This window comes from Nansenia antarctica (genome assembly GCF_963989245.1).
Source record: "Nansenia antarctica genome assembly, chromosome: 5".
In the NCBI taxonomy this organism is placed as follows: Eukaryota; Metazoa; Chordata; class Actinopteri; order Argentiniformes; family Microstomatidae; genus Nansenia; species Nansenia antarctica.
Genome location: NC_137690.1, coordinates 14,272,952 through 14,285,493, shown reverse-complemented (window position 1 = coordinate 14,285,493; position 12,542 = coordinate 14,272,952). Strand labels below are relative to the sequence as shown.

Sequence of the window (12,542 nt, the reverse complement as noted above, 5' to 3'; positions counted from 1 at the left end):
CACAACACCAGCTAGCCAGCCAGCTGGGCTATATGATTTCATAGCATCAATCTAGCCTTAGAGGCATGTTGTGTGTCCGCTCAGCCTTCTGTGGTTACTGTAAGGAGGTGCAGGCCAGACGAGGAGTGGGAAGCATACTGTATATTCCTCAACCTTAGCCCTGAATACATGTTTATCGTTAGCCCCCCCCCCCCCCCCCCCCCCCCTCATATGCTCAAAGGCTTGACACTGTTGTGAGTGCTAAAATGGAGCGTACCGATATCCTGGGGCAGTATTTGAGGTGGTTTTGACTGGTGAAGCGCAAGGTTTCCTTAAGTACCATACAGTTTGCTGTTATCTGATGTGGACATGGGGGAAGTTGAACTGTGTTTTCAAAGCTGATTATCATGGAATAATATGCCTCACATTAGAGAAACCTCAGCTTGTACACAGGGAGGGAGAACATGGTCTGGATGACTGCCTGCTCTACTGTACTCTCTGATGTTTACCCTCTATCACTCTGTCTGGTTCATTATGTTTTGGCTCTTGTCTATCAGAGCACAAGATCTGTCTGGTTGTCTGGTTGTCTGGATCTGTCTGGTCTCTCTCTCTCTCTCTCTCTCTCTCTCTCTCTCTCTCTCTCTCTCTCTCTCTCTCTCTCTCTCTCTCTCTCTCTCTCTCTCTCTCTCTCTCTGTGTCTAGGGATCTGAGCAGTGACAGACAGTGGGCCTCTCTCAGAGGGAGTCTGTAGCTTCGGGGTTTGAAGAGCAGCAGCAGGCAGCACGAAAGTGAGAACATGTTTGTTAACTCTCCAGCTGTATCTTTGCTTTTCAGCCCAGGAGCTGTTTGCTCCATATGCACCTGTAAACCTACAGACTGAGGGTAAAAACATGAAACATGCACTTTGTTTTTTCCGATGGTCGTGAAAACAACATGCAAACCAGAAACTGCAAACTGGGTCATGGTTATAACAGACTTATATAATGTAACATGTTGCTGAAGCTTGCCACCATTTTGGCCTCCTGTGAGATGTAGTTTGTTTTTACATTTCACATTGTAATTATCCGAAAAATTAATCCGGTAAATTATCTAATCTTTATTCATTCAGGTTAGTCTCTTTGAGATAGAAGAAGGACCGGGTCAGAGGAAGCACAATGTAGGATCTGTCCTATCATTACAACCAACAGTATAGCCTCCTATAAGAGTCTGCCATATGAAGTAGGTCAAGCCTCTCTTCAACAATAACCATTAAAAGACAATTAGCCATTGCAATTCTGTTTACCTCAGACATACAATAACACATTCTAATGTATATTCCTACTAGATAAGAGTTGTATAATCTTATGTAGGGCATAACTGAAATTGTGCTTTCTTTCTGTGGAGAAATGGGTCAAGTTTGAGCGGTTCAGGCGCCACTATTGTAATTATCATTCCACATAGTTTTAGTTGAGAAAAGATGACCTAGAGAGAGAGACAGGGCCTGCTTCAGGAACTGACTTTGGGGGATTATCCTGATATTGGTAAAAGATGATACCTCTTTCTCCGTGTTGTGACTGTTTTTTGTTGTTTCGTTTTTGGGGAATAGTTTTTAATTTTAATTTCTTTACAGTTCATATAATGCATGTGATTCCTTGCAAACACAACTTATTGCTGGCTGCAAAATGTGTCCTTTCTTGGTATTTAGAATAGGGGCTTTCTTTTTAACATTGCTTTGTACCACAAACACTTTGAGGGGGATTTCATTTCTGAAGCTTATGTTATGTTGTTTCACTTTCCTGGTGTACTGCACTTATTGTAAGTCAGTTTGTAAAGAGCATAGACTAAATGTCTATGTAAAATGATGTCATTCTAGGATTGTTTCTCACAATAGTAGGGTCAGACTGCATAGAGCTGTTCATTCCTGCAGTACCTTTTCAAGGAGGGGAATTACAGAGACGTTTCTATGAATATCAGCTCAACCTACCTTTCCGCTGTTCATAGAATACTGAGTGAAAGCTCAAAGATGTGCTTACAGGAAAGCTCTGACCGTGTGTGTGTGTGTGTGTGTGTGTGTGTGTGTGTGTGTGTGTGTGTGTGTGTGTGTGTGTGTGTGCGTGTGAGTGTGTGTGTGCGTGTGTGTGTGTGTGTGTGTGTGTGTGTGTGTGGTCTGTAGTAAGGTCAGTGGTTGGACAAAGACTCCGGCGTTACAGAGAAAGGCAGTGTGGGTTTCATCGTAAGTTTGATTCTCTTTGATGTGGAACACTCTTTACTGTCACTCTAAGCCTACAGTATACCACAGAACACAGCACACACACACACTTAACTCACCTGCCAATGACCCCCTTTCATCTACAACTCAAAGATTCCAGCCCTGACTCTGCAGAACATTTCCTACCATGTAAGTGTGTGTATGCATGCATCTGTTACTGGAATGATGATATAGTCACTCATGCAGATTGCACTGAACTATGTTCACTTTCACCCCTGAAAAAGTTTCCCTGTACTTTCTCCACTCTCTTAATGTTACCCAAACTTTCAGTTTGTGCAAGTTTGCAAATTAATTTCCAAACAATGCAACTCCAATTACTGAAGTCTAAACTCACCCAGTACTGGGTGTGTGCAAGGGTGTGTGCAAGGCAAACGTCTACTATGAATTCCCAATACAACCCCAGAATTTCCACTTGGATGCACACACACACACACACACAGACATACAGACCCCCGCTGACAGTGCAGAAGCCATGCTCTGAGGACAAAAGAGAGTCCTCTCAAGCACGGGCCCCTAGCCCTCCCAGCCCCCCGGCCCCCGGCCCCCAGCCCTGGCAGTTGTGCAAGCTGTCGCAGTAAGCAGCTGGTGTATGGGCTATGAAAGGTCACTGCCTGCCTGCCTGAAAAAGCACGCGCCTAAACCACTATTGTGTTGCAACCGCTCTCTTTCTCTCTCTCTCTCTAACCTCTCTTTCTCTCTCTCTGTCACCCAGTTATTTTTTCTCTCTCCCCTCCTCATACTCCCTGTTGTGTGGGCATGCCTGGCTGCAGCATGGGTTTCTTTGTGCCACACTTCCTGGCTCAGCTATCTCTCTATCCAATCAGGTGTCAATCTGCAATTAGTTAATCAGCTGCATCTTCTGTGCAATGGGTCAGGCGAGTGCAAACTGCACATCAATGCACAATGAACAAGATAACATTGAACTCAGGTAAAGTGTCAAACATTTATTAATAAAGCATGTAAAAACATGTACAGTTTAAAAACACAGATTGACATCGCATATATTTTTTTTCAGCATTTCTGACAGTAAAATCATATTCCAAGAAATCTTGTGCTTGTCAAGTCCAGTAACAAGTTTAAACAGCTCAAATCATGATCGGAAGTGAATGTCTGTGGTTTGCATTCCAAATACAGGTACTTCCAATAGCTGTGCTGCCTGCAGGAAAGCTTTAAAAATTAATTCCAATGTCTATACTTGTCTTCAGACAACTTTCGGAAGTCCAATGTCTTTCATCTCTTTCAGTGACAAAGAAATCCCCCTCTGATGCAGGTTTCACACTTTCATCTCCTTTCGCCCAGTCTCTCTCTCTTTCTCGCTCTCTTTTTGACCATCTTCTCATTTCACCCATCACCCTTAACTCTTGACCTGAGTTGCGCAAGGGTCATGATCTGTCTCTCAGTGCAGCAGTCTGGTTCCGTTCAGCTCCTCAATACTGTCTATCCAGACTCTCAATCAAGAAACATGCCCAGTCCAAATACACATGACCCAGTCCACATCTGACCCCTGAAGTTTCACCCCTCCACAGGGTATAATCCAGAACCGTCCTGCTAACCCAGAATGCACACTGGGAGCTGTAGGTTACAGCCACAGCCTCGTATCCCAGAGGCAGGCTTCAAACCCTGAAGGAGGTTTCAGATTCGTTTACTTTCTCTTCATCATCTTCATCATCTGCATATGAAGCATGGTGAGGTGTATACGGTTGCATATGGTTCAGCGCTCGGGGAGGGTGATGGTAGGAACCCAGTCGTACACACTGCGGCTCTCCTCACAGAATAGACTCAGCTTGTCAAGAGCTGGATCCTTCCATGCTGCAGCACTAGGGCTCTGTAGGAGGGAAGAGAGGCAAGGTTAGCATTGTGGCAATCACATCAGATAAGCGTGATTAACCGCTGCATATAATCTTATTATTTCTCCTTCTATCAGTGGCCCCGGGCCTGAGCTAGATTACTCTTCCTGCCACGAATGGTGGACTGATGATTCACATGCTTAGCATTCAAATGTATTGATTGTAAATCGCTTTGGAATAAGGCGTCTGCTAAATGCCAAAAATTTAAATGTTATCTGCATGCAGCCGCGCAGGTGACAGGGGGGGAAAAAGGCTCTGGCTGGACCTGAAGCGCGCACATGGAGAGATTGCTGACCGGATGATTCGTGACCGAGCCGGTACGTACCGTGACAAGAATGCAGTGTGCGTCCTTGGGTTCGCCGGTCTCCTCCGTGCCCACCAGATCAGCCAGGCGCGAGATGTCGTTGACGCGGACCACGTTAATGTCGTTGTCGAAGCAGAAAGCTTGGATGAGGGTGAAGTGGATCTGCAGAGCGATGTCGCACTCGTACTCCTCGTCAGTCGCCAAAACACAGAATGCCACACTGTCTGGGTCACTGCAAAAGATAAACGAAGAGCAGGTTAGAAACTATCCAATAATAGGCTATATCTGAAGCGTAGAGATTATGCATGCAAAACCAAACACTACTAGATTATCACATAGCAAGTATTGTTATAATAACACTTACACATTCATAATTTTGGCAGACTCGTAAACTCCCACGGTCAGGTAGTCCTGCTTCTTGGCAGAGACCAGCAGGTCTTCCAGGGCTGTGCCTGCATTTTGCACTCTGCAAAAGAAAAAGACACATCGTTATTGGGATGAACATAATAATGTCAGTAACAAAACCGGTTTAATAAAGGCTATTGCAATACACACAAAATGTTAAAATGCGTATTTTACCTGTCAATAGAGTCGAGTGCGTTCTCTTGTCCACGGATCTCTTCCAGAGTCATGACTGTAAATCCCAGTGTGATAGCGATAGCCTTTGTAAATGAATAGATAGATACAGGTTGACTGTTCTCTGTGAGCTCTTGCGTTATTCTGTGCTGGATACAAGGCTGCAGTGGTTATATAGCGACGCTCGGCGAGGGGCGTGTCCTCGCTGGTAAGGGGCGTGTCCTCGCTGGTCTCCCGTGATTGACTCGGATTAGGTGACGAATGCAAAAGTCCCTGGGTGTTACAGCGGCGCTTGTTGACAACCCCACGTGGGGGCAGGGTTACAATGTTTAAAGAAACCCCCCTTCCCAGACCCCCACTCTCGCCTTGTTATCAACATCTAACATCATCACTTCTGTAGGCTACTAAACGACTTTAAGTATTATTTTTTTCTCTTGGTGTCAAAACTTTTTCACACAGCAATAGATATAATAATACAACAAATGCCATTTGATTACAGTGCCCAGTGTCTGCTGTGGTCAACTGCGTTCTTCTGTTCTCTTTAGCGTTATATATTATATTATTATATTATATTATTATAATTGTTATGCACTCACAGGACATGTGCGTAGTTTTTAGTGTGTCTTATAAAACAAACAAAGTGGAGGTAATTTAATCACAATAGTTCCTCATTTTTCCGATTATTGGTGACCGTTTGTTTACACAACATTCATTGATAAAAGCACACGGTTGCATAAAAGAGACGAATGCTGGGTTTCTTTTTGGATCATAGGAGTAGTTTTCGGAAGGTGATTGGCTCCGTGCCTTATGCAGCAGCCTGGAAGAAAATAAAACGTTTCTTCAGAGAACAATGAGGAACGGAACAGCTTGAGTGCGACACGGACACACGCCAGTGTTTTGTTTTTCACGCATAATTGCCTGTCTGTCTCGGCGCGTGGCGATTTACTGCCAAGACAACGGCTGTCAGAAGAATAGGCGCGTGCTCCACCTGCCCCCTGTTCTTTGAGAGACAGAGGGGGGGGGGGTGTGGTCACAACTTGTATCGTCCCAATCTTGATTACTGGGGGACAGTGTTGCCACAGTTACTTTGAAAAAGTATTCTGATTACTGATTACTGATTACTCCTTTAAAAAGTAATCTAGTTACTTTACTGATTACTTGATTTTAAAAGTAACTAAGTTAGATTACTAGTTACTTTTTTAGTTACTATTGGCAGCTGCCTAGGCACCCGACCCCCCCCCCCCCCCCCGCAACATAAAAATGAAAACTGGTTTTGCCAAAACTCACTTTATTTTAACAGTAACTTAAATTACATAATTAAACTTTAAACAATAACTTAAAACAACAAAATAAAGAGTCTTTCTTTGCCTCACCCAACATAAATACTTGTTTTTAAACAATAAAATAAATATAATCTTTATTTAACAGTAACTAGCAAGGAGTGGTTTCACAAAACCTAAAACCTACCCTGACCATTCAGGCTTTTACCACAGGACAATATTTTCTTGCCAGCACAGAGTGTACAACGAACATTTATGTTCTTGTCATCCTTTGCTGACACAAACTCAAAATAATCCTTATATTTCCAGCTATTTAACGCATATCTCTGTTCTCGCTCCATTCTTCTGTTTACACTGTGCAATCAGCGTGGTGATACACGTGAGCGATTCTGCTGCAACCTCGTGTTGAAAACGTGAGCACTGACGTCACTCCCCAAGACACGAGAAAAGCAAACAAATGTTTGTTTACTATCGAACATTACAAAGAAATACTGCATTTAGCCTAAGTTATGAGGTAGTAACGCAATAGTAACGCACAGTCACTTGAATAAGTAACTTTAATTCGATTACTGATTTGGAAATAGTATCGCGTTAGAATACTCGTTACTGGGAAAGTATTCAGATTAGAGTAACGCGTTACTTAGTACCGCGTTACCGTCATCACTGCTTGTCAGTCCATTCCTCATTAAAACTGCGGTTTTCCACGTGAATTTTACGCTTCAGGTTGTTTGAGAGTGACATTTTGCATGATTGATAACTGAAAATGATTACAATGTGTAATAACAAAGTGAAGCCAAAATATCTTGATCGCCCCCTGGTGGCTGGCTGCAGTATAGGTGTCAGGAGTCTGTTAACACTGATAATAAGCCATTAATAACATACATTTGGAAAGAAAGTTAAAATATTAAACAATAATATGCTAATTATGCCTAAATAAAATAAATAAATATAAGTCCGGCCCCCTACAGTTATACATGCCATCTGTAGGCTAGTAGTAATATGTCCATAATATTTGTTTTTTGTTTTGTTTTTGTTCTAGATGGCGTGCCGCGGTAGCAGCGTGAGACACGGTTGAGACGCGCGCCTGACGCTGCTGGGGTTGACGCGTGCGTGCAGCGCAGTAGTTTCCATGGAGACGCAACAACAACAAAACACCTTCGTGCAAACGTCCCACAGCCTACAATGATACAGGCGAAGGAACTGGTACCTGCTTCATACACCGGACTGCTGTTTCATAATACTATCTCGTATTATAATAATGGTGTTCTGTTGATCTTCTGTTCAATGTTTTAATTATTATGTCATGTTGGTTGGCGAGAGAGAACAATTTGAAAGACCATGGTAGCTAACGTTTTGAATCGTGGGACACACTTCTCTGACATTCGTTGCATCATTAGTAGCTAAGTGGAGGTTTGTACATGACTCATGTCCTGTCTCATGTCCTGTCTCGCCTCCAGACACGGAGTGCCTCTGGCTCTTCATCTAAACGAGGCTTGGGCAGCTCCCATCCACGCCGCTATCGCACCCATGCCCTCACCTCCCATGTGGATGAAAGTCTCTTTGGAACCCCAAAACAGGTGAGCCACAGGTCAGGTGGGTCATGGGAGGTTAATAGCAGAGTATGAATGAATGAATGAATGAATGGACTTTATTGTCATTGCTACAGTACAGGTACCAAACAACGAAATTTAGGAGGGGTGGCTCCCCTGGTGTTAGGAAAGAAAAAAAAAAAAAAACTTTTAGAAAAAGAATAAAATCACAAGAAGGTAAGGAGCTGGTTTACATAAATAAAGGCTATGTACACAATCCACTGTACTATACTGCACAGATAGTCAACTAGGGTTGTCATATTGCACAATAGTATTTTTTCACGTTATTTAAAGTGTCACCGTTTGCAGGCTTGAAATGTACATGTTTGTGCCTCAGTACTACACCTCAAAGTAGGTGAGTATCAGAGAGATATGGTGGAAATTTATGTTGGATTTTTTTTCCCACCCAAGCTGTCAACCTGTGATGTGAAAGACTCTGAGAGAAGGGGCTGCTCATTACCCAGGGTCCAGCCCTGCTCTGCTACAAGTCAGAAGGCTCAGAAACCAGAGACAGTTCGCATTATTACCATGGACCTCATCCGTGACCTGAAGCAAGTATCCAGTTACTAACATGCACTGCAATTATCTGATGAACATTAAGAAAAGCCTATCCTAAAGTATTTGACTTGGCAAAAGCAGCATTGTAGCAGTAAACATGTACAACGACTTTACCAGTGGTCAAATACAAATTCGGAACAAATTTACTGTCATTTTGCCAGGATCTCAAGTAAGGATCCACCTGGTCTGTCCATAATCTTCCGGCCGACTGAGTTTAAGCGTATTGCATTAGCATCTCAAGTTCCAACCAAGGAAGAGAGGGACGCCATGTTGGGAGCCCAGAAGAAGGAAAGGGAAGACGCCATGGTGAGGAATGTTGCTCTGTGAGGGTGTGTGTGTGTGTGTGTGTGTGTGTGTTTGTGTGTGTGTGTGTTTGTGTGTGTGTGTGTGTGTGTGTGTGTGTTTGTGTTTGTATCTGTGTATATGTGTGTGTGTGTGTGTGTGTATCTGTGTATGTTTGTGTGTTCTGTTGCTCTTCTGCGAGCAACCCTTCATACATGACACAGCTGTATGACGAACTATGTCATATATCTGCTTCAACACCTACAACACAGATCTATGATCAGCTCAGCTTACCACAGTCCTGTCCTTAACAATTAGGTGTAGGCCTAAACTGACCTAAGTTTACTATGGTTAACTCTGGCTAGGATGCTGCTGAGGAGAGGAAGGCTAATATCCGTCAGGCCGACCTGTCGCGTCAGAAGAACCAGGGTCTGAGTGAGCTGGAGGCCGAGGCCAAGGACAAGGCTCAGTACCTGTTGGAGAGAGCCAACGCCATGAGGATGGAGCAGGAGGATGAAGTCAAGAAACTCAATGAGGTAGGAAATTAACTGGTCACTCTTTCACTTGTGTGGTTCATACCTCCTTTATAATATATATATTTTAAATTACTTAACTAACACATTCCTGCAGTATCTTACCTACTCACTGACCATACTCTCCCACCTCTGTGTAAGCGTGTGTGTCCTATTGTCCATGTGGGTACCTTTCTGGTCCTCAGCTGATCCTAGGTGCCCAATGCCACGCAGTGCGTGATGCTCAGATACTGGAGAAGCAGCAGATCCTGACTGAGCTGCAAGAGGAGGAGACGCATCTGGATGCCATGATGGAGCTGGACCGCAGGAGAGCCCTGGAGGCCCAGGACCAGATCGTCGAGCAACGCAAACATCAGAGGATCCAGTGAGGCCTCGTTATGACACACACACACACAGACGCGCACACACACACACCAGACGTCAGTCTGTCTCTACCATACAACACCTCAACTCTTTCCTCTGTTTTGTGAGTGTCCAGGGGAAAGCAGCTGATTGTGAATCAGATGCAGGAGCGTCTGGAGGACCGGATGCTGCAGGATGAGGTGAAGGAGCAGGAGGGGCAGCAGATGCTGGAGAACCTAGAGAGGATGCAGGTGGAGGAGCTGGAGGTATTTTAGTGCAGCACAGCAATTCTATAATCATTCTGGAACAAACTAGTTGAAAACTCAGAGTGGTGTGTATGGACGTAGGCTGCGTGTGGTATATGCACTGTATGTCTGTGTGTGTGTGTGTGTGTGTGTGTGTGTGTGTGTGTGTGGCTGACTGATCAATCTGTGGTTGTGTGGGTACAGGCTTTGGAGAGGAAGAAGGAGGAGCAGCGGAGGCTGCAACTGGAGATCCTCCGCATCAATGAGGACAGCTTGCTGGCCAAGGAACACAAGAAGGAAGAGGAGAGACTGGCTAACCTCAGAGCCATGGAGTACACCCGCAAGAAAATGGTGAGAATACAGTACAAAATGTGTGTACTGTGTGGATCAGTGCAGTACCCCCCCCCCCTCCAACACACACAAACCAATAGATTAGTCTTTGAGGTGGACAAAGACTCATTTCTGTATGACCTCTACAGGAGCGGGAGGCTGAGTATGAGGCTGAACAGAGACGCATCAAGAGAGAGAAGGAGAAGGAGGTGGCCAGACTGAGAGCCCTGCAGGAGAGAGACAGAGACTTCAAAGCTGAGCAGGTTAGCATCAAGTTCACTTATTTATCCCCTTAACACACACAACCATAACAGCCATCCTGAACTCATTTTCAGCTCAAGACATTTTGCTTGCCCAGTTGCACCAAACCCTTTGTTCTATTAGCCAACACCTATTTCTTTTGTTGTGGCGACCAGGCAAACAAGTTGCTATTCTAGTATGATACCTAATTGGCTGTAGAGGACATGGAGACATTAACAGGGAGTGTTTCTATGTGACTGTCAGGATGAGCTTCGAGCCCGGAGGAACCAGGAGGCTGCAGAGAGGGAGTGGAGGAGAAAAGAGAAAGAGCAGCTCAAAAAGAAAGTAGAGGAGGAGGAGAGATTGAAGGCAGCGCGCTTGGAGCAGGTCACCCACAAAGAGCACCTCCTTTCCATTGAGGCCGGGCGAGAGAGGGCTGAATTTGAGAGGGTGTTGAGGTATGTCCGCAATGTCACACTTTCTTCGGAAGACAAACACTGCCTTTTGAGCTCGTAAGTAAATATTACACACAGTACTAACTATAGTTGTAACTATAGTTCCAAACAGTCTCTTTGCCCTGCTTCCTCTTCCACCAGAGCCCAGCAGGTGTCCATCTCTAAGGAGAAGGACAAGGAGGACAATCACAGGCAGAAGGTCCTTCGCCATGCGGACGGGATACGTCAGCAGGTGAGGGAGCGTGAGCTACAGGCCGTCACACAGCGCAGGGAGGTCTTCAAAGAGGGAGACCGTCTGGACGAAGAGGCCCGCCAGCGTCGCATACGCCTGGATGAGATCAAGGAGAAGAAGCTGAAGGAACTCAAGTTAGTGAATTGCAATAGAAAAGACAGAGCATTTACATTAAGCTTTCTACAGTGTGTAAACTACAGTAAGAGGCCATTTTCGATACGCCGAATCAATTCATGTTTACTCGTTTTTTCTTTCAGGGCTGCTGGACTTCCAGAAAAATACTGCAATGAAGTGGAGAGGAAGGTACATGCCTTACCTACTCTGGAACACTAGCATTATTAATGCAAATCCTAAACTTAAAAAAACAGGTGGGAAAAGTCCTAGATCCTACTTTTTGAAAAGAGAAACTGTCACTCTTTTTAACATTGACTAAAGCTACTAACAGTTGACTAAACAGAAAATCAATTGCACAGGCTGGAAACTAGTATAGCATAATCATTAGATCATTTCTGAATAAAGATGTCTGTATACATTGCACATTATGATTCATGAATGTTTTTGAAAAGTGTAAATGTAACTGTATGAATGTAAATGTAAATGTGTTCACCTGAACGTTCCAACTATTGATAGTACCAGATGACGAATTGTGGCTTAATATCTACTCATAATAAGTTACATTATCAAATCGTTTGTTTGTACAATTGTTGACTGTCCCTCACACTGATCCATTAAAAGTACCCAAGACCAACTGAACACAATTTTATTTAGACTATATTTATCTTTCAGCCAGGTCATAAAGGTCATGATCATAAAGAAAGTTATAATTTAACTAGTTTGATTGATTTGCTAATTAAAAGTAGTCAGTACATAGTACATGACATCAGCACACACAACTGGTGGATTTGTGAGGGGACAGATTTCTCATCTGTTATGATATTCCCTATGATGGTGATCAGAAGGTCATGAGTTAAAATCCCAACTGGACACTGAACACCACCACTAGTGTAGCCTGGGGTAACTTGGGAACGCCACTAGGGCATTTAGCCCTATTTCACTCCAGGGAGACTGTCCCTGTAATCTCTAGTAGTTGAGGATAAAACCATCTGCTAGATGGTTCAAATGTAAATGTAACAAGTATAAGTCAGTATAACCATGTCATGATGATTATATTTTGTTCAATCGTGATTCTGTTATGATCAGTATTATACTCATTTAGGATGTTATGTAGTAATGGTACAAATGAGTCAGCCAGTCAGTGGGGGAACAGATCGTGAGCTTAGAATGATAAGGTTCTATCTCCGTTTAGGATAGTTCAGAGATATTGAGCGTCAAAGTTTTTACATTCCATTATGTTTTGTGAGATGGAACCTTTGTATTTGATTAATTACCGACAAAGAAATGTCAACATTTAAAAAAATAACACCACACAGGCATTAATAAACACCTAATGGATCAGATTATGTAAAAAACCCTCAATTTTGACAAAAATGGAGATAGAACCT

General features: G+C 43.7%; 2 protein-coding genes across 2 annotated transcripts; one reads left to right on the top strand and one right to left on the bottom strand.

The window, feature by feature from the left end:
• Positions 1-3,938: 3,938 nt before the first annotated feature.
• Positions 3,939-5,087, bottom strand: LOC308157217 (growth arrest and DNA damage-inducible protein GADD45 gamma-like; the record flags this gene model as incomplete). The annotated part of the gene is made up of 4 exons (XM_080530726.1): positions 4,958-5,087; positions 4,743-4,844; positions 4,400-4,610; positions 3,939-4,052 (listed from the first exon to the last, which is right to left on the bottom strand). The coding sequence occupies exons 1-4, from the start codon at positions 5,008-5,010 to the stop codon at positions 3,939-3,941; spliced, it is 480 nt and encodes a 159-aa protein (XP_080386852.1). The 5' UTR covers positions 5,011-5,087.
• Positions 5,088-7,273: 2,186 nt separating this feature from the next.
• Positions 7,274-11,373, top strand: LOC308157765 (cilia- and flagella-associated protein 45-like; the record flags this gene model as incomplete). Its single annotated transcript, XM_080531372.1, has 12 exons — positions 7,274-7,294; positions 7,692-7,811; positions 8,235-8,378; positions 8,556-8,687; positions 9,029-9,199; positions 9,382-9,560; positions 9,675-9,804; positions 9,988-10,134; positions 10,263-10,376; positions 10,618-10,811; positions 10,950-11,174; positions 11,298-11,373. 12 exons carry the CDS (start codon positions 7,274-7,276, stop codon positions 11,371-11,373), a joined length of 1,653 nt encoding a protein of 550 aa, XP_080387498.1.
• Between the last annotated feature and the right edge of the window lie 1,169 nt (positions 11,374-12,542).